General features: G+C 36.4%; 1 protein-coding gene across 1 annotated transcript in view; it reads left to right on the top strand.

Annotated features, from left to right (window-relative positions):
- The window catches only part of ELAC2 (elaC ribonuclease Z 2), a 53,879-nt gene that overhangs the window by 12,240 nt on the left and 19,518 nt on the right, over window positions 1-22,121 (top strand). The window contains exons 6-12 of the mRNA XM_027850237.1: window positions 1,987-2,055; window positions 3,745-3,894; window positions 10,145-10,203; window positions 16,430-16,488; window positions 16,589-16,661; window positions 17,549-17,661; window positions 19,193-19,291. Of these exons, the coding sequence (XP_027706038.1) occupies window positions 1,987-2,055; window positions 3,745-3,894; window positions 10,145-10,203; window positions 16,430-16,488; window positions 16,589-16,661; window positions 17,549-17,661; window positions 19,193-19,291 (622 nt within the window). The remainder of the gene's footprint in view (window positions 1-1,986; window positions 2,056-3,744; window positions 3,895-10,144; window positions 10,204-16,429; window positions 16,489-16,588; window positions 16,662-17,548; window positions 17,662-19,192; window positions 19,292-22,121) is intronic.

Here is a 22,121-nt window from a genome sequence, read left to right as displayed (position 1 = left end):
GCATTTTCCATTGTGAGTCTTTTGGAGTTGTCTTAGATCCTTGCATTGCTAAGAAGAGCCAAGTCTATCAAAGTCAGTCATCGTAGAGTGTGGCTGTTACTGTGTATAATGTTCTCCTGGTTCTGCTCATTTCACTCAGCATTAGTTCATGTAGGTCTTTCCAGGTTTGTCTAAAGTCTGCCTGCTCATCATTTGTTATAGCACAATAGTATTCCATTACATTCATATACTATAACTAGTTCACCCATTCCCCAGTTGATGGCCATCCCCTCAATTTCTAATTCTTTGCCACCACAAAAAGAGCTGCTGTAAATATTTTTGTACATGTGGGTCCTTTTCCCATTTTTATGATCTCTTTGGAATAAGGACCTAGAAGTGGTACTGCTGGGCCAAAGGGTGTGCACAGTTTTATAGCCCTTTGGGCATAGTTCCAAATTGCTCTCCAGAATGGTTGGATCAGTTCACAACTCCACCAACAATGCATTAGTGTTGCAATGTTCCCACATCTCCAACATTTATCATTTTCCTATTTTGTCATGTTAGTTAATCTGATAGGTGTGATGTGGTACTGCAGAGTTGTTTTGATTTGCATTTCTCTAATCAGTAGTGATTTAGAGCATTTTTTCATTTGACTATAGATAGCTTTAATTTCTTCCTCTGAAAACCGCCTGTTCATGTCCTTTGAACATTTATCAGTTGGGGAATGACTTGTATTCTTATAAATTTGACTCATTTCTCTATATGTTTTAGAAATGAGACCTTTGTCAGAGACACTGGCTGTAAAAATTGTTTCCCAGCTTTCTGCTTCCCTTCTAATCTTGGTTTCATTGGCTTTGTTATCGTGCCCATTTTTGCGTGAAATGTTCCCTTGATATCTCTAATTTTCTTGAAAAGATCTTGTCTTTCCCACTCTCTTATTTTCTTCTATTTCTTTGCATTGCTCATTTAAGAAAACCTCTGTCCTTGCTGTTGTCTAGAATTCTTCGTTCAGTTGGTTATAGCTCTTTCCTTTTTATTACCCTTTACTTTCCTTCTTTCCTCAGCTATTTGTAAAGTCTTATCAGACATTCATTTTGCTTTCTTGCTCTGCCTTTTCTTTGGAATGTTTCTTTGTTGCTGCCTCTTGTGTAATATTGTGTACCTCTAACTATAGTTCTTTAGCATTCTATCTACCAGATCTGATCCCTTAAATCTCCTCCACTTCATAGTCATAAAGGATGTTATTTAAGTCATACCTTTATGGTAAGATGGTTTTCCCTACTTTTTTCGGTTTGAATTTGAATTTTGCAATAAGAAGCTCATGATCTGAGCCATAGTCAGCTCTGGGTCTTGTTTTAACTGACTGTATGTATAGAGATTTTCCACCTTTGGCTGCAAAGTATATAATCCATTTGATTTCTGTATTGACCATCTGGTGATGTCCATGTGGGTTATTCAAAAGGAATGTTTGTTATGACCAGTGAGTTATCTTGACAAAATTAGGACAGCAGGCTTGGATTGCTTTTGGTATATAGTACTTAAAAATAATAGCTCTAATTACAGTGGAAAAGATTAGTGATATGTTAATGTATAGATACTCTGTAAGTTCTAATTTATGATGATGAAGATATTTTTTTTCTCTGAATTGTCTTTTTAAAACTATTAGAATGCTTTGCTTCATTTAGTGATGTGAAGATACATAGTATGGTGAAGTGAGGAAGACCTGGATTCAAGTCTTTCCTCTGACACATACTGGTTTTGTGGTCCTGGGCAAGTCACTTAACTGTCTCACTACCCCAAGACTATAAAATTGTAGAATGCATATTTGTCCCTGAACCAATTAAATCATAAGTCCAGAACAAAACAAAAAGCCATGAAAAGTTAGGAACACAAATTCTTATCCACAATAAAGAGAATTGGATTGTTTTGTGGTCTAATCTTGTTTCACTTCCTCTATGACTATCTATACTAATTTGTTCTTTTGTGCTTTTGTTAAATGTCACATAGCTGTACGACCCTATTCGGCTCCGGAATACAAAGATGATACAATGACAGTTTTTCAGTTGCCTATACAAAGTGAGTATGAATGTTTAACTTCCTGATAGGAGGGTGTGTGGTTTTCTAGATAAAGGCTATCTGGACAGAAACTAAATTGTTCCAATGACCTGGGTTCAATTTCTGGTTTTGCTGATTGGGCAGATGATTTCATCTGTCTGTACTTCATTTCCTCTTCTAAAACACCTTTAAAGTATCTTCAGTCTCTAGCATTCTGTGGTTTTATGATGTTAGGTGGAAAAAGATCCAGACAGGTAAAGTTTCTTGTCATGGTCATATAGGTCATAAAAAATAGAGTCCAAATTTGAATCCAGGTCTTTGATTCTAAATATAGTGTTCTTTATACTTTACTGTCTCAGGGCTTGAGCATTTAGGGAAAGCTCCATGAAACACAGAAGACATTTTAAGTGGAAAGAATAGCATAAGCCAAAGCATTGGTGTTTTGGGGACTGTAAGGAAACTGTCCTTACAGTAAAAACTTGGAACAAAAGGGGTAGAAAAAGTATCATAAGAAAACAGGTTGTGTGGGGCTAGCAGCTACTTTATCTGACAATAATAGTGGGTTATTTCTGACCTTAACATTCAGAGTGGCTTGAATACCTCAAAGGATCAAGCTATGTCAATTGATGCAGTATATTTTTTATTATTTGTATGGCAAAGAAAATAGAGATAGTTGGATGAAATTTCATAGGAAAAAAATACATCGATTGACAGGTCTTATGCTTCTGGTGTTAAGAGAAAACTGAATAAAGTTTGAACAATTATTTCTGCTATCTCAGCAGGATAAACAGTATTGTTTTTACCTAGTTGTACTTAATTTAAAGCCATATTACAACTAATAATAGTTTAGTTTACTAGTAGCTAGTAAGCTATCTTTATATAGTATTTTAATGTTTACAACATTTTCTTCACAATGTCTCTGTTAGATAGTTAAAGGTCTTTCACTGAAGTCCTCCTTCACTGATGCCCCATTATGGTGTAGTGCCCTAGGCTTTTATAAAAAGATGCTAATAGAGAACAGGTGCTGGCAGCTCCTGTCAGACTGGTTATGGACTGCATGCCTTTCAGTTTACCAGTGTAGCTGAGTCAAGGATGTTCATTACCAGATTGACCATAGCACCTCAGTGAAATATTTGTCATAGAAAGTTATGATCTGTTGATGGAAAGGAGTACTCCCACCACTGATATTACAGATCTTTGAAGTATTAAAGTAAGAAACCAGCATTCTGTTATTATATATTTGGGTTGAATGGTAGCATCCAGAGAGAAAAACTGCCTAAAAGTTTGTCAGTCACGACACCACATAAAATTTTTCACCTAGGCCTATGAGAGGCAACATGGTACAGTTAAGAGAGTATATTCATATGTATTATTCACACTTGGAAGTCAGAACATCTGGCTCTGTTCCTGTGATCTTAACTGAATCACTTCCCCGTTGTGTCTCAGTTTTCTATGTATAAAATGTGGGGGATTGTACTGAGGTCCCTTCCATCTCTAGATACCATGAATGTGTGGAAGGTGTCTTTGAGGTAGATAAACTTTCTGCTCTGGGTATTTTCTGGAATGATAGAGCAGTTCACCTGAGGAAACCATATTGCGGTTGAACTAATCTCATTTTATGAAGTTTATACCAACTGAGAAACATCTCTGCTTTGAATGTACGGTTTCTGCCATTTGATGTCTAATTTGGTTGCTTGCTCTACTATCCAGGTAAAGGGGTCGCAGGTGATTACCAGTTAACTCAGCATTCCAGAAAGTCTCCCACAAGGTTTAGTCCAAACCATCCTACCAACTTTGAATCTTTTAAAAGTGAACAGGAACTTCCAGGTGGTAATGGAAATAATTCTCCAAAGGACATAGGTAGGAGGGTTTGCATTTTTTCCTTTGCATCTGTAATCTTAATGTTTTAAATCAATTTCTGCAAAGTTGTGAATAAACTAGATTATTCTCTGATTGATACAGGGGAAAAATTAACAGATTATGTTCTGCTTGGCTTACATTATCATTGTAGTTCAGGTATCAAGTTATTTTAAAGGACATCTTATACTTCTGCTTCAGCATCTGCTTTTCATCCTTGAAAATGATATCCTGGGACTTTGATAATTTTCAGTTCAAATTAGCTAGGTCATGCTTTTCTGAATTGATTCATACTAATTGTAGTCTATTAACCATGAGGATTATCAATTCAGGATTTGTTTTTTGCCTATGTCAAATATTTATGTATTAAATGTTGTGTTAGGCATTGTAGGGGGATACAAAAATAATGTATCCCTATAAAATCTGAGCTGGAAAAAATCTTGGAAGTCATTTGTTGTAATGTATTTTTGAACAGAAGCCAAGACCTCCAAGAGTCTTGGGTCATCCCAGGCCCTAGAACCAGCTTGTTTTGTTCTTGAGTGGCTCTAATTTTGAGGTGCATTCTTTTTAAAAATTCAAACCAAAAGTGTAATTTATTAAAATTTTGACTTGTTACTTATAATTTTTCCTCTGTGCCACCAAAATAAATCTAAGCTGTTTTTCTGTATGACTATCTTGCAGATGCTTGACATCGAATTTTCATTTAAATCTTTTCTCCAGATTAAACATTTATTCTAATTATGGTATGGTATGATACCTCTAGTCTTATAGTCTTGGCCACTCTCCTGAACAGGTTCCAGTTTCTCAATGTTCTTCCTAAAACATGATGTCCAGTATTGAATAATAAATATAGCCTTGTTAGGGCAAAGCATAGCAGGGTATAATTTCCCTCATTCTGGGTGTTGTATCACTTAAAACAGCCTAGTATCATTAGCTTTTTTGGTTGCCATATCACACTGTTGACTCACTAAAGTCCACTAAAGTTAAGTTCACTATAACTGCCATATCTTTTCAGACTGATTCTTACTGAGCCACTTACTGTATCTTGTCCTAATGTAATTGAAGTGTTTTAACCAGCCTGTAGATATAATACATATAAATTTCTAGATTTCATCTTAAGATATTTTACCTCTAGAGCTTTTTAGATTCTAATCTGGCCATCCAATTTCTTAGCTGTCACTTCCTGCATTTTATCATCCACAAACTTTCCCATTTAAGTAGAAATGCTCACAATTTTCATGAGATCTGAATGTTTATGCAGCTATATTGGCTGTGCGGCTGTTCTGGCTATTCTTACCACATTGACAAATTTCAAACGATTTTATGGAGATTTATTAAAAAAAAAAAGGTCTTTAAGTGTTTCAAATGTTAGGTTGCGTTAATGAAAGTTTTTGTTAGTGTTGCTGAAATGTTTTTGGGTTAATAAGGAGTTCTTTACCTGATTGGAGAAAAATATTTCAGTGATTATTGTAGCAAGGATCTTTGAAGTTGCCTTTTAAACCAATAGAAAAAGAGACTGTCAGCAGTATAATATCCTCTAGAGACTGTATGTGCATAGTATATATGTCGCTTCTAAATATTGAAAGGAAAAAGAAAACCTTTGCTGTAATACTGTTTAACAGGTCCTAGGAATAGGCAAAAGTTGACATTGTCTTTTTCCTTAAAGATTTTACAGTTAGGAAAAAATAAAAACACACATAAAACAGTCTTGAGTAATAGTAGATAGTATGGAATTAAGTTGAGCACTAAACCTAGTTTGGAATCCTCTTCCTACCACTTTTTAATTATTAATTTGTGCAAATCATAATATCTACTCCTGAATTTGCTTGTCTATAAAATGAGGGTTGGACTATTTGACGTCTGAGGGCCTTTCTAGCACTAATATGTTTTTCTGAGAGGCAGCATGACAGTCCCATGTTTGGAGTCAAGAAAACCTAGGTTCAAATACTACCTCTTATACTTACTAGCTATGTGATTGTGGTGTGTATGGAGTGTTCAGGGAGTACTAGCACCTTTGGTGTGAGCTTGCTGAGCCCTTTCCAGGGCAGCTTATCTACCTTTGTTGTCCACCTGGCATTCAGCTTTCACCTGTGGCTCCAAGAAATTGTAGCTGCACAACAGCCACACCACAGTGATGGGCTAAACAAGGTTGAGGGTAACTGACAGGCCTCCACCCTATTTGAGTTAGGAGGATGTCTACCCCAAGTAAATGAAGAATTCCTCTGACTGAATGGGCAGATGAGAACAATTGATAATCCTCATCGTTTATAGAATATGATTAGTATGAATCAATTCAAAAAAGAATGTCTAGCTAATCTGAACTGAAAATTATCAGTGTCCCAGATTTTCAAAGCTGAAAAGCAGATCCTGAAGCAGAAGTATAAGGTGTCCTTTGAAATAATTTTCCATGAAGGTGGATGAAGTAGGTGCTATGGAGCATTTAGAGCTTAGGCAGACATTGAAGATGCCAAGGTCATCTATTGCATTCTGGGCCGTAACCAGTCATCTTGACTTTTGTCTTGCCACTGGACTTTGATGATTCTGGAGGAGAGAATGAGGCTGACGATTTTGTGCAACTCTGCCTCACTTAAATCCAGTCCACGCACAAGTCAAGACATCACCCTGTGATATCATTGGCCCTCTTCAAAAATGAAAGATAAACATGTGATTATGGACAAGTTATTTAACTTCTGTGTGCCCAAGCAATTCACTAAGACTTGTCTACTAAGTCATAATTCAGTTGCCCATGCTTACAAGATATTGATTGTTTGTCCAAATATCTTTGTGTGTGTGTGTATGTGTGTGTGTGTGTGTGTGTACACAATTTAGGGACATTCTTAATTTCTCTAGAGACTTTTTTTTTTCAAGGAGAAGACTGAAAAATTGAGGTTATAAAATTCTATTCTACTCTTAGGTGTTTCCTGTTTTGATGAAACATACTCTCTTAAAGCACATGTGCTTTAAGAATTCAAAATTGAGCGAGATCGGTGAGGGCTGGAATAGTTAAAGCAGTGGTCTTCAAACTTTTTAATTGTGCATCTCATCAATAAAACAAATTTTGAACATATGCTCCTAATGAGGTATATATAAGACCTAGTGGGTATGTATTTGTCAATTCTATACTACTATTCTAATATATTGTGTGCATTATAAAACATACACAAAAAGGAGAAAATTTTAAAAGGATTATGTTTTGGGCTGAGCCTGACTCAGATCAGTCACTTGGTAGTTTGTATGATAATGGAACAACATGAGATACTTACAGGTTATTCAGCAATGGTATAGGGCATATTTATTTCTTAAGTATTTTATTGAATTCACTTAATTCACCTGGACCAGAAGGACCAGGAGTTTTTTCCTTTGGAAGTTCCTTGTTGGCTTGCATAGTTTTTCTTGCTGGGTTGGGTTCTTCTAGAGTTTTTTTAATTCCCTGCTTCTTAATTTGGAAGTTTTATATTTTCATGACCATCTATTTCATTTAAGTTATCAAGTTTGTTGGCATATTATTGGGTATAGTAGAGTCTGATTATTTTATTTCCTTCCCATTAATTTTCGTTTCCTGCTTATCTTTTATCTGGGTAATTTGATTTTCCTATATTTTGATGAAATTAGCTAGTGGGCTATAGATTTTTATTGATCTTATTAAAATTGTATCTCTTTGATTTTCAAGTTTCTAGTTTTGTACTCCCTCCCCCCCCCACCCTCCAGTTTTTCACCTTCTTCAAATCATGGTGACTGTTGAATGATTTAGAACCCAGGTCATTTTCTATTCTTTTTCAAGAAAGTTAGCACTTGGAGGCAGCTCGGTGGCACAGCGGATAGAGTGCTGGCCCTGGAGTCAGGAGGACCTGAGTTCAAATTTGGCCTCAGACACATAATACTCACTAGCTGTGTGACTCCGGGCAATCACTTAATCCCAATTGCCTAACCAAAAAAAAAAAAGGAAAAGAAAGAAAGGAAGTTAGCACTTGACTCACTGTCTTGCTTTTTTTCCCAATTCCTCTTATATTAGCATATTTTAACATCCATATTGATGCTACTTCTAACCCTTAATTCCTTAAAACCCAAGACTTACACCTTTATTATACCTCAGCCACACAGGGGCAGCCACGTCCATGATCAGAAACTTTGACTTTCCTGTCTCTGACCAAAACCTCCTGTCATTCTATTTGTAGACCTCTTCTGCACCCTCATCAGTACCTCTAATGTCTCTAGTCCCTCAGTACTTTCCTAGGCCTGGATTACTCCCACTAATGTGCTAAATAAAGCAATCATTTTATACCTCCTAATTGATTTCCTGCCTCACTCTCCACAGAAATTATTCCAAACACTTTCTTCTCTATTCAAGCTTCACATTTCCCCTCTTCCTTCTCACTCAGCTAAGCACCTTGATTCTTTCTTTCTTAGTAAATTGAAGATGTTCCCTATGAGGCCCCCCCCTTTTTTCCCTCTTTTTAATTTGTTGGTTTTGTTCATGTCTGAAAGAGTAATGCTGATGTTGCTTACAATTCATTTCTCACTATTTACTAAGTCTTATTTTTTCATTCGTTATCTATTCCCTTAAAGTATTCAGATACTTTGACATTCTGTATGTATTTAATATCAGTTTGGTTGGATATGGTGCCTTAAGCAAATTGTAGTTTCCTTCTCTGTCATTAAGTGTTTTTTTATTGTTGCTATATCAGAAATTGATTGAGGTGCCTGCTTTTTTGTATTGAGCATACTAAAATTTATTACATTCCTTGTTTTTTAAGTGTACTTTTTATATTCAACAAATTATTAGATTTTCTTATCCATTCTGCTACCCTTTTCCATTTTGTGGTATGATTTTTTCCTTCCATCACATCTGTTTTATTATTTTTTTATTTAAAAAATAAATCAACACTAGGTGGTATAGTGGATAGAATGCCAGACCAGGAGTCACAGAAGACTCATCTACTTAAGTTCAAATCTGGCCTCAGATACTTAACTAGCTGTGTAACCCCAGGCAGGTCACTTAACCCTGTTTGCCTTAGTTTCCTCATCTGTAAAATGAGCTAGCAAAGGAAATGACAAACCATTCCAGTGTCTTTGCCAAAAAAAAAACAAAACCCAAATGGGGTCACAGAGTTGGACGTAACTCAACAACAACAAGAAGTTACTTGTGGTTTGTTTTACTTTAAAGGATCCAATCTCAACCGCTTCTCCAAAAGCCATCCTTTTCTCTTATTCTGCTTTCTGTTTCTTGCTTAGCTTTGGCTTGTTTACTTTAATCAAAGGCATGCAGACAGGAGGAATTTGTCAGTACAAAGAGATAGATCCTACTCGTTATGGAAGAGTTAGATTATACCCCAGACACAAGTGTTGAAAAAGGTAGAGCTAGATCATTTCTAGATCCTTACTTGACCAGTCCCAAAACTTTTTTATCACTGTGTTTTTTAGATTTGCCTTTCTCCAGTAAGATTAAAGTTCATCCTGCTTCTTTGTTTGAATAATCTTACCCTGTGGCACTTCGATTTTGAAAAATACCCTGTCACTTCATTTTCCTTTCACCTCTGCCTCAAGGGTACTTCTCCCAGAACACCCAAACCCAGAGCTGTTGTCTTCTTGTTCCCTCAGAGACCTTCAAACAAGCCTTGTCACTTTGCAACATGTTTGCACTGGTTTAAGGAGAATAAAAAGGAAATGATCAAAATGGAAGCAGCAAAATATTCTTACTTAAAATTCCTCTAAAATATTAGAGATTTTCCTTGGAAGATTCATTCATTTTCAGATCTTCTAACTACTGCCTACATCTATCCTCTTAACTCCCAGATTATTACTCTCATAAGAGTCTGTCTCCAAATTTCGAAATGTCTGCTAGCCATTTTCTCCCTTTGAACTCTTTAGGCAATTTCAATCAAAAGTAAATATATCTTCCCTCTAAAACCAACTTGCGCTCCCAATTTTCCTATTTCTATCAAAGGTATCACTGTTGGCTCCAGTCACCCTAGCCTAAAATCTTTAACTCATGCTGATGCTTCATGTCTTTCATTCATTTGCTTTTTAAAAAATGCATTCATTGATTGCCTACTCTGTCCACAGTAATATACAGGTAATAAGTGGGACAAAAAGGGATCGTAATAGGCATCAAAATAACTTGATTCTTCTGTCTTCAGATTAATATTAAATTTCATGGTTCATGTAGTGAATTTTACTTATCTAGGGTACTTGCCTTCACTTGAGCAAATGGCATGCTATGTTCCCTGTTTAATATTTAATTTTTTTTCTTTAGATGACAATTGGAAAATAAAAGGCAGAGACCCATCTTTGGTTGTAGCTTTCATCTGTAAGGTAAATTATATTTTATTCAGAGAGATTTTTTGAGCTCTGGTAACTATTAAGTGAAATTCCTACCCAAGTTCCTCCTGGGTGGTAGTTATGATGCTGATATGTTTGAGATTCACTAGTACCTAGCACATTTTTCCCTCAGTAATTTGATGAGAGAGACTTTCAAGTAGTTTTAATTTAAAAGGAACACAAATGCCCTATTGAATGTTAAGAATATAAAGGTCTGTTTTGCTTCATTAGATCTGTCAGTACTATATTAAAACCTGTTTAATTCTGTAAGTCTTGGTGATTTTAATCCCCACAGAACGCAGTTTTACTGTATAAACAGTGTTATAAGTGGTGGTTAGGTTCTGGGGATTAGCCTGAGAATCTGAGAACCACTTATAAAACATTTTTAAATAATAAGCATTATTACTTCCCTGACTTTTCAAAAAAATTATAATTTATTTAAAGTTTTGAGTTCCTCCTCTGCCTCCCTCCCATCCCCTCCCCACCCACTCAGAAGGATAAATAATATTATGTAGTTATACATGTGAAATCATGTAAAATGTAATTCCGTATTTGCCATATCCCAAAAAAAAAGCGAAAAAGAAAGTGAGAAAAATATACTTCAATTTGCACTCCGAGTTGATCATTACAGCAGTACTGTGCACAATGATCTCCGGGTTCTTCTCACTTCTTTTTGTATCAGTTCATATAGGTCTTATGATTTTTCTGAAACCATCCTCCTTTGTCAATTCTTAGAACACAATAGTACTTCATCACAATCATATACCACAACTTGTTCAGCCATTCCCCAATTGATGAGTTTGTCACCACTAAAAGAGCTGCTATAAATGTTTACAAACATATAGGGCCTTTTCCCTATATTTTTGATCTCTTTGGGATACAGACCTAGTTAAGTGGTTATTGCCGGGTCAGAGGGTATTCACAGTTTTATAGCCCTTTGCAAATAGTTCCATATTGTTCCCCAGGATGGTTGGAGCAGTTCACAACTCCAACAGCAGTTCATTAGTGTACCTATTTTCCCTCATCCCCTCCAGCATTTCTGATAGGTGTGAGGTGGTACCTCAGAATTGTTTTGTCTTTCTCTAATCAGTCGTGATTTAGAACATTTTTTCGTATCACTGTGGATAGATAGCTTTGATTCCTTCTAAAACTGCCTTTTCATATCCTTTGACCATTTATCAATTGGGGAGTGGCTCTTATTTTTATAAATTTGACTAAATTGTCTTTTGAGAAATGAGGCCTTAATCAGAAAAAACTTACTGTAAAATTTTTTGATATTGCTTCATTGTCTGTGGTGATTGTGGCTGTTGTTCAGTTGTGTCCAACTTTTCATGACCCCTGGACCATACTTGCCAGGACTTTCTATGCTCCACTATCTCAGGAAGTTTGTCCAAGTTCATGTTTCTGGTTTCCATCATGCTATCTATCCATTTCATTCTCTGCCATCCCCTTTTCCTTTTGCCTTCAATCTTTCCCAGCTTCAGAGTCTTTTCCACTGAATTCTGTCTTCTCGTTATGTGACCAAAGTATTTAAACTTCAGCTTTAGTATTTGACCTTCCAGTGGATAGCCTGAATTAATTTCTTTAAGTATGTACAGATTTGATCTCCTGCTGTCCAAGGGACTCTCAAAAGTCTTCTCTAGCACCACAATTTGAAAGTATCAATTTTGTGTTGCTCAGCTATCCTTATAGTCTAACTCTCACAGCCTTTTTGACTGGAAAAGCCATTGCTTTGAATATAAGGACCTTTGTCAGCAAAGTGCTATCGCTGCTTTTTAGTATGCTATCCAAATTTGGCATAGCTTTTGTTCCAAGGGGCAAGTATTTTTTAAATTCATGACTGCAGTCACCATCTTCAGTGATCTTTGAGTCCAAGAATATAAAATCTAACAGTTTCCATTTCTTCTCTCTCTGTTTACCAGGAAGTGATGGAGCCTGTTGCCAAGATCTTTGTTTTTTTGATGTTAAACTTCAAGCAGGCTTTTGCACTCTCCTCTTTTATGTAAACTTCATCAAAAGGTTTCTTAATTCCTTTTCACTTTCTGCCCTCAGAGTGGTACCATCTGCACGTCTGAGATTGTTGATAGTACTTCTTAACAAGCTGTACTTTGCTTGATTATCACTCTTAATTGGGGCTATTTTTGCTTTGTTTTTGTCTGAGATCATGATTGCTACCCCTGCTTTTTTACTTTTGCTGAAGCATAATAGATTCTCCTGTATCTCTTTATTTTAACTGAGTGTGTATCTCTTGTAAACAACATATTGTTGGATTTTGGTTTCTAATCCATTTTCTGCTTCTGTTTTATGGATAAGCTCATCCCATTCACAGTTATGATTACTATTTATTTCCCTCCATTCTGTTTTCTTCTGTTTGTCCTTTTTTTATCCTGTCTCTCCTGAAAAGTCTGTTTTGCTTCTGACTCTCTTAATCCACCCTCCCTTTTATCATTCTCTTCCCATCCCCACCCCACCCCAGTATCTCTCATTCCTTTCCCTTCCTAATTCCCTGTTGTGTGAGATAGATTTCTATGCCCAACTGGTGTGTGTATGTGTGTGTGTGTTCTTCTTTCTTTGAACCAAATCTGATGAGAGTGAGGTCCTGACATTTTCTGCCACCTCCTCTCCCAGTTTCCTCTCCCTTATATAAAAGCTGTCCCTTGAACACCTCTTTTATGTGAGAAAATTTTCCCCATTCTGCCTCTTCTTTCCCACCTTTCCCGAGTGCATCTCTCCTTCTCACCCTTCATTTTTTTTTCTTTTTTTGTGCTATTGTTTTCAGAGCTATTTCTGGGGTCTGCAAGTTTTTAGTTCTTCCAAGTTGATGGTATCCTGGGAGAACTTTGGTCACTGCTCTCCTGGTCTTCGCTCTGGTCTTTGCCAGGAAGGGCCCCTGTTCCCCTTCAGCTGTAACTACTAGTGCTCCTCTTGACCCTGGAACTGTGACCAGGGTCCCTGCTCCCTTGTGACTGATCACAAGTGATCCTTTCCTTCCTAGAACTGTAACTCAGAACTGCTTATGGGCAGTAGAGTTGTAATCAATGCCAGCTGCATCCATTGCCAACAAAGAGTCCCCTTGTAATCTATGACCAGTTTTCTAATCTCTGGGCCAAGAGCTTCCAAAGCTGCTGCATCAGTTGCATTCATTCTCCTGGTGCACTCTGGAGCTGGACCCACTCCACTGTTACCTCTCCTGCATACCTTTTAATTTGTCTTAGGCTGGAAAAATGTCTTCCTCTGACCTTTTGTTGGCTTTGCCACTCTAAAATTTGATTTAAGGCCTTATTTTAAAATTATTTAGAATTCAGCTGAGTTCCAGCTTGTACTTCACCCCATTTGAGAAAGAAAAACAACCCCTATTTCAACTGTGTATGGTCAAACAAAACTAATTTGCAAATTTCCACATTGGTCATGCCCTGTGCTGCGCCGCACTGCACCGCGCTGCCCGCCCCCCCCCCAGCAATGTTGCATTCTGAGTCCTTTACTTCAATCAGGAGGTGAGTAGCATATTTGTCATGAGTTTTCAGGAATCATGGTTGATCATTAGACTGATTAAAGTTGTTTGTTTTTAAATGTTATTATCATAAATTATTCTCCTGATTCTGTTCACTTCACTGCATCAGTTCATATAAGTGTCTTTCAAACTGTCAAAGGACAAAATGTCCTTTGTCATTTCTTATAACACAAGAATATTACATCTAATTTATATAACATTCCCCAATTTATGGGCACCCTCTCAGTTTCCAATTCTTTGCTACCTCAAAAAGAGACATAAATATTTTTGTATGTCCTTATTTAGAGTTTGTTTTGCTTAGGACAAATCCGTCCCTTAATCTACATTTCCTTTTATCCTCTCTTCTCTACTCTTCCTCCTGTTTCCCTGTTGAGTGACCAGTTCGGATGAGAGTGAAGTTCAAGTGTCAGCTGCTTCACCCATCTTTTCCTCCTTGTCTGTATACTCTTCTACTTGTGTACCCCAATTATGTAAGATAATTTTCCCTTTCCTCTCCATCCCTCCCTTTAGTATATTCCTATTTTCTCTTCATTTAAATTCTTTTAAGATCAACAAATCTTAGTAGAATAACTCCCAGGTCTTTTTTTCAATTAGTGTGACTTCTGATGATTAATAGGACATCACATATATCACCTCCCTATAATTATGTATGTGTATATATAATATATAGTTATATAGCTATATATCTCCCTGTAGTATATATCACATATATCAGCTTCTCATATTAGAATGTAAACTGTATATACTTGTTTAGTTCCTTATGATTGTTCATTCATGTTTCATCTTGTTAAGCTTTTCTTGACTCCTTTTGTATTTCAAATGTTTTACTAGCTCTGGTCTTCAGCAAGAATGCTTTGAAGTCCTATATTTCTTTAAAGGTTCATTTTTCCCTGGTAGGATTATACTCAGTTTTGCTCGTTAATTTATTCTTGGTTGTAAGCTTAGATCTTTTGCCTTCTGGAATATCATGTTCCAAGCTTTCTGTTAATTGTGTTGATCCTAACCGTGGCTCTTAGGTACTTAGTACTATCGTATTTTTGGGGGGGCTATAATTTTCCTGGGAGTTTTCATTTTGAGGTTTTTTCTTTGGCTCTAAGAGATCTGAGCATTTTCTTTTATGCTTTCTTGAAGTATGATATCTATTCTCCCTTTTTTTCATGTCTTTCAGGTAATTCTAATGATTCTTAAGTTATTTCTCCTTGATCTGTTTTCCAGTTTAGCTGTGGGATACCTCACATTTTCTTTTTTTCTCCTCAGTCCTTTGACCTTATTTTAATAATTCTTGTCTCATGAATTCATTAGTTTCTTTTTGGTCTATTCTGATTTTCAGGGAGCTTTTTGCTTGAGCAACGAATCAGATGTACCAAACTTTTGTGGCAAGCTTTTAATTCCCTTTCTTATTTTTTTCTTCTCTGGTTATCTTTTCTTTTCCATTTTTTTCTTTAGCATCCTGATTTCTTCTATAAAAACGTTTTTGACTTTGTGTTAACATTTCATCTCTTCCAGGAATTCTGGTTGAATTTTTGATCATGCTTTCTTTTTCTTTGAGATTTTGCTTGTAGATGTTTTGATTGTATTATCTTCTGAGTTTGTGTCTTGAAAGTCTGTCACTGTAACAGCTTTTTATGGTGGGATTTTTCTTTTTCTTTTCTTTTCTTTTTTTTTTTGCTCATTTATCTTGCTGCCTTCCTGACTTTGGACTTCATGTTAGAGCTAGGCTCTGAGTACTTATGGAGGGAAGGTCTAGACTGGTCCTGTTGCTGCTTTCTTGGATATTGAGTGTTATATTGTTCCAGGATCTCAGGAACACCTCAGACTGGGAACCTGCAAACCTTCAGTGTTCCCAGAGTAGTCTGATGTAGAGTAAAGTTTGGTCACTCCCCTTCCCCCACCTCTGGTCTGAGCACTGTAGGATCCTGACCTGGGTTTGATTCTGAGCAACAGGACTGTAGGCCTGCTCCATTTGGAGTTTTAGTAGATTGCTTTGGCCTTAGAAACTGTTAGTCAGGTGGAAAACTCTTCTGATTCAGGATGGCAGAACTAAAGTTTACCCTTAGTTCGGAGTTCCATCCCTGGTTACTCCTCTGTAGGATTGAGAGTGGATTATAAGCTAAAAAGTGAGTCTCCACTCTTCTCCTGGGATCTGAGCTTCAGAGCTTCTGCTTAATTTCTAAACGTATCATTTGTTCAGTACATCTGTGACCCAGAACTGGGTAATAAGGTTATCTTATCATAAGGTTAAGCTCTTTTATGCTTTATCTGAGACCTCTTCTTGCATTGATCCACAACCTTTCCCTACACTGGAATGCTCCATGTGGTATACTCCTGGCCAGACTCTGTCCACGCTGTCTACATATTTGTCTGTTCTGTCTCTCTCTGTGTTGACATGGACTGGAAAAATAACTGTTTCATTTTTCTTCCTTGGAATTCCTAATCAGTTTATGGTCTAATATGTTTTCTAGATTTGTTTAGATTATTTCCTGGGGACAGAGGAGGGAGTTGGGAAGGGATGAGGAATGGGTTTTGAAGTTTGCTATACTTCGTCTTGCTACTCTTAGGCTATATTTAGTGACTTTAAAATTGAAACTTATTTCTCTGAATTAAAAATAATGTGTGTTTTCAGGCAAGAATGGGATTTTCTCTAACATAATTGATTAAAAGCAACTCTTCCCTGGTTTCTCACTTTTCATATTCAACTTCTACTTGCAGCTTCACATGAAACAAGGAAGTTTTTTGGTGCTCAAAGCAAAAGATCTGGGGCTCCCAGTGTAAGTAGAGGGGAGAGAAGATGATGTGGGGAGCATATGCTGGGCATTTGCTCGTAGAACTAACTAGATGTGACATGAAAATTTTGTTTTTTACTTTTAGTGGTACATCTGCCATTGCACCTATAATTGCTGCTGTCAAGGCTGGGAAAAGTGTCACTTATGAAGGAAAAGAGGTAAGACTGGGATTTTATGAGCTCAGGGCAATTGGCAGAGTTTAGAAGTGAGGCATAGAATTTTAGTCCTGGCTCTGGGCAAGGACCTTATGATCATGTCAGAATAGTTCACATTTTTTTCACTCAGCCCTGTGACATAAAAGGATATATAATCCACATTTTTCTTACTGATCGCCAATTTTCGACCATTTTGATTAGTATAATACTATCTGGTGTCATATTAAGTTTACTAACTTTGTTAACATATTGGTTGAATTATTTTTCTCCTCTAAATTTTAGTGTAGCTGAATAGCAGTTGTAATCAGATAAATATTCAGTCATCTCCTCCACAAGTACTTCTGATGAAATTGCATTTTGCCTAAGTAATTAAAATTCTAGATCTATCCTCTATGGTGGAGTTCTCTAAGTAAGTGGGAGGTTGCTGCAGAAATAGGGCTAGGTATATAAAGATATAGGTATATAAACCTGACCTAATAGGTCAGGTATGTATTGACTCCAAGGAAGTGCAGCATCCTGGGCCCTGCACCTCTAAGCTCCAAACTTTTCAAATATAGAATTATTAAGGATTAAGTTACTAGATGGGTAGAAAAGATTTACAAACTTAACAGAGAAGACATATATATATCATTAGTTATAGAATAAAGAGGTGATTTTTCATGAAGCTAATTTTATTTTCTTGTATAACTCAACCTAAAGTATCTGCAAACTCTACATCTAAGATGTTGGACAAGAATATTTTTACAGTGTCATGGAAGCTGAGTTGAAGACTTTTGATTGTTGGCTTTGAGGGGTTATATATTAGTCCTTATGTATCCTTCAGACATTTTCAAACCAAATGCCCCTTGTTGCTATTGTTTCACTGTTTATATTTTCATTGTATTTTGTAGATTTTGCCAGAAGAGGTTTGCAGCCCTCCAGATCCTGGCTCTGTTTTTATTGTGGTGGAATGTCCTGACCAAGGATTTGTAGAACCGATCTGTGAAAATGACACCTTCCGGAGGTATGGAAATCTCTGGCCTTAGCTGAGTGAGAAACTACATTGGGTTAACACAGTACCAAATACAATTTTTTTTTTTTACCTTGCCTATGATATCATCAATTTCCTGGCAAGGAAATTACATTTTCCATGAAGATCAAACAACTGTTCTGTAGCTTGTGGTTTTCCAAGAGAACTTGTCAGAGGCAGTACTTGAACCTGAGCTTCTGAATTATGCGCTGCTGCATCACAAATTAATCCTTTTTGGGGCAGTTAGGTGGTGCAGTGGATAGAGCAGTGGCCTTGAAGTCAGGAGGACCTGAGTTCAAATCTGGTCTCAGACCAAACCCTTGACACTTACTAGCTGTGTGACCCTGGGCAAGACATTTAACCCCAATTGCCTAAAAAAAACCAAACAAACACATTAATCCTTTTTAAAGGATCAATCAAAATAGAAGTGATTGTCTTTACTTCAGGGGATCTGTTATCCAAAATAATTTTTTAAAAATTGTAGTTTAGTCGACCATTTTTTACTGCATCTACAAGGGAACATTTTCACATACCCATTGAAAAACCGAGATTAAAAAATCTTCTATCGGGATTAGACAGGTAGTAATCATCTTTAATGTATGGTATGCATTTAAAATAGTAATAGAAAATCAGAGATTCTTCTTTCCCGCAGTAGACTAGAAATTTTACAGTTGACTGTAATGCAGACTTTTTTTTTTATTAAGGCAATTGGGGTTAAGTGACTTGCCCAGGGTCACCCAGCTAGTAAGTATCAAATGTTTGGTCTGAGACTGAATTTGAACTCAGGTCCTCCTGACTTCAGGGCTGGTGCTCTTTCTACTAGTGCAGACATTTTAAAACAACCATCAGATCCTTTTTTGATTTGTTATTGATTGTTACCTATGTTTACTATCTTATAGTTGCCTATCTGGAAACTCAAGGAACTAATTTAGCTTGTGTTGGCCTGATAGAAGCATAGTGCTTAGGTGATTTATAGATCTTCTATAATAGGATAAGATTGCTATTGTCTGAACTGGTGTTTTAAACAGATTATCTAATTATTACTTAATAGATTATTACTAGACTTGTTCATGTTGAAAAGCAGGGCAGAAATAGAGTTTCTGTTCTACCCTCTATCTTTCTTGTATTTTGGGTAGTGAGGAAGAAGAATGCTTATAGCATTGACTTGTTCCTTTTTGGACCCATGTTATGGATTTACCCACCAAGTCGTCATTCAAGGTCAGGGATTCACTTGAGATAAACTTCTTGAAAACTATAAAATTGGACAACTTAGGAAACAGTGTGATGGATGCAGAAGAGGATTTTATGTAGGAGACAGTATTCCTTTTAGGGAAACTCCCTGGGTTTTACTTGGCATTTCTGTTGAGCATATTTAGATGGTTGGTAACAAAAATCTCTGCTGAGTAGTAGGTAGCAAAATTGACTCAAGTTAGCTAGTTCACAGCGAAATTTGATTTTCTCTGATCCCAGTTGAGTGCCACATATACTTGTTAGGCTGTTTTCATTAAATTATTACTAATTTCAGGTATCAAGGGGAAAAGGCTGAGGCTCATGTGGCGGTGGTTGTTCACATGACTCCAGAATCAATATTGAAGGATAACAGATACCAGCAGTGGATGGAAAGGTATGTGACAAGACACAGCAAAGTAGCTTTTGTGTGCTGAGACTCACAGACTATCAGAATTGGAAGACATGAGTTACCTGATCTAACCAGCTGATTTTTCAGATCTGGAAACAGGCCTAGAGAAATTAATACTGTTAATAATGTATAGAGAGAGATGTATATTTCTATATTTCTATATTGATATCTATCTATCTATGTGTTTGTGGGCCTTTCCCTGCAACACGCACACACACACACACCCACGTAAAGTGTTTTTTACATAATGTGAAATTTGCCCATGGAGGACTGGACGTGGACACAGATAGGAGAGATCATCCCTCCTGAGGGGGTAGGGAACAGATGTGTTATCTGAGTGAAGTTGGGGGAAAGACAGGCTCAGGTTAGGTAGAGTGGGGAAAAGTCTCGTTTTTCATCACTGGAGGTCTCAAGACAAGCTCCCAATCTGGCTGTGCAGGTGGTCTTTCTGGGCTTCCATTGTTTTGCTTTAACTTGGAGGTTTAGGATTTGTTTGTTTTTTTAGGGTTTTGGGTTTGGTGGTTTTGGGGGTTTTTTTGTGTGTTTTTTGGTTTGTTTGTTTGTTTTTTTGGTTTGGGGAAAGGTGGGAGGCAATAGAGCCACTGAGCCAAGGGGCAGGGGTGAAGAGAGCACGGTACTTATTTTAGAGTAAAGTTAACATAGATGATTTTTTTGAATGTGGATTTCTTTCAGAATTCTTTATATAAAGAATTTGTATAATGCAAATTTAAGCACAAGCAAGCTGTCTTTATGTGTATATACATAGATATGTGTGGGGTATATGTGTATGTATATATGTGTATCTTTTATATATTTTGTTTTTAATTTTTAATATCTTCATTTCCTCATACATATGTTTCTCCTCCCTCTACCCATTGAACTATCCCTTGTAACAAAGAATGAGGAAAAAAAGCACTTCAGCAAAATTAATCATCAGTTGATTCTGACACCATATGCAGTGTTCTACAAACATCGTTCCTCATCTCTGCAAAATTATATTTAAACAGCACTTGGTTTTATTTATCAGTTCATATAAATCTTCCCCTTACTTCAGGGTAACATTTGAAATGTTTCATTTTGTAGAAATCTGTTTAAAATTATTTAACTATTCTCTGCATAGAGAAAACTCCACTAAATGATCCTCCTTGTGGCAGGGTGGTAAACCTGGATTTTGGAGTTGTATCGGCTGAGTTCAGTCTAGCAGGTTTTCCTAAGCTGTATAGCCTTTAAGTGTAGGTAGCTATGTTGAGAGAGACTCTTTTTTTTAATCTAAAATAACTTTTGAAGAATGGCTACTAAGTAATAGCTGAGTGGTAATCTATTTAAGTATAAGTAGTGTATACATCAAGGGAATCATGAATATTTCAAGTTATAAATACAATTAAATCCCTCTTCTCATGAACTCAGAATTTGAAGAGACCTCAGAGGTATCCAGTTTCAAAAACTTACAGAATTTAGAGTAGGGAGAGACTTCAGCAGCCATTTAGGTTGATGATACACATAGGAAATCCCTACTATTACATATCTAACAAGTCTCCTGCCTCTGCTTGAAGACTTCCAAAGAATCAGAATCCTCTAGCTCTTTTTATTCTACTTTTGAACAACTTGAATTGTTAAGAAATTTTTTTTCTGACATTAACCCTAAATTTGCCTTTTTGCATCTTGGCTCTATGATTCTTACTTCTGCCCTCTGGGGGACGAACAAAAAAAGTCCAATCTTTCTTCTGCATAATAAACCTTCAAATGTTTGAAGACAGCCCTCATGTCTTACCAAATCTTCTCTTCTTCAGACTAAATACACTTAATTCTTTCAACCAATACTCATATGAAGGGGACTCAAGGGTGTTCATTATTCTGGTTGCTCTCTTCTAGATTCTCTTCAGCTTATCCTCTCCTTAAATCATAGTCCTTGGAATTGAACACAATAAGCCAGGTGAAGTTTGCTGAAGGCACAGTACAATGAGATGATCACCTCAAATTACATTAGCTTTTTGGCTGCCAGTTACACTGCTAATTTGTATTAAGCTTTTAGTCAACTAAAACCTCTAGATCTTTTTCAGAACAAATGTTGTTTCCCTTATCATACACTTGTGATTTTTTTTTAATGTGAAAGATTTTACTTTTATTCCTTCACCTTATTAGATTTATCCCAGTTCTTTAGCCTAAGATCATTGTGTATCCTGAATTTTATCCATTGTGTGAACTATACCGTCAGCATTGTGTCATCTGCAAATTTGATGAGCGTGCTAAATCATTGTTAAGCATAACACAATCAATACAGGATCAAGCATGGGTCCCTGGGGTACTTCACTAGAGAGCTCCTATCTTGTTGATATTGTCAAACCATTTCTGATCAATTGTGAGGTGGTGTTTTAATTTTTTAATTTGCATTTCTTTAATCTGTAGTAATTTAGAGCATTTTTTTATATGACTATAGATAGCTTTCATTTCTTCTTCTGAAAACTATCTCTTTCTATCCTTTGACCATTTATCAGTTGGGGAATGGCTCTTATTTATAAATATTTGAGAAAAGAAGCCTTTATTAGAGAGACTTCTGTAAATATTTTGACATTAATCATAGTTGTTTTGATTTGCATTTCTCTAATCAATAGTGATTTAAAGCATTTTTTCATATGACTATAGATGGCTTTAATTTCTTCATCTGAGAACTGCCTGTTCATATCCTTTCACCATTTATCAATTAGGGAATGACCTGCATTCTTATAAATTTGACTTAATTCTCTATATGTTTTAGAAATGAGGCCCTTATCAGAGAGACTGGTTGTAAAAATTCTTTCCCAATTTTCTACCTTCA

This window comes from Vombatus ursinus, unplaced genomic scaffold (assembly GCF_900497805.2).
Source record: "Vombatus ursinus unplaced genomic scaffold, bare-nosed wombat genome assembly UNPS02008996.1, whole genome shotgun sequence".
Classification (NCBI taxonomy): domain Eukaryota; kingdom Metazoa; phylum Chordata; class Mammalia; order Diprotodontia; family Vombatidae; genus Vombatus; species Vombatus ursinus.
The sequence above is the reverse complement of the archived record's forward strand: the minus strand, read 5'-3'. Positions and strand labels throughout refer to the sequence as shown.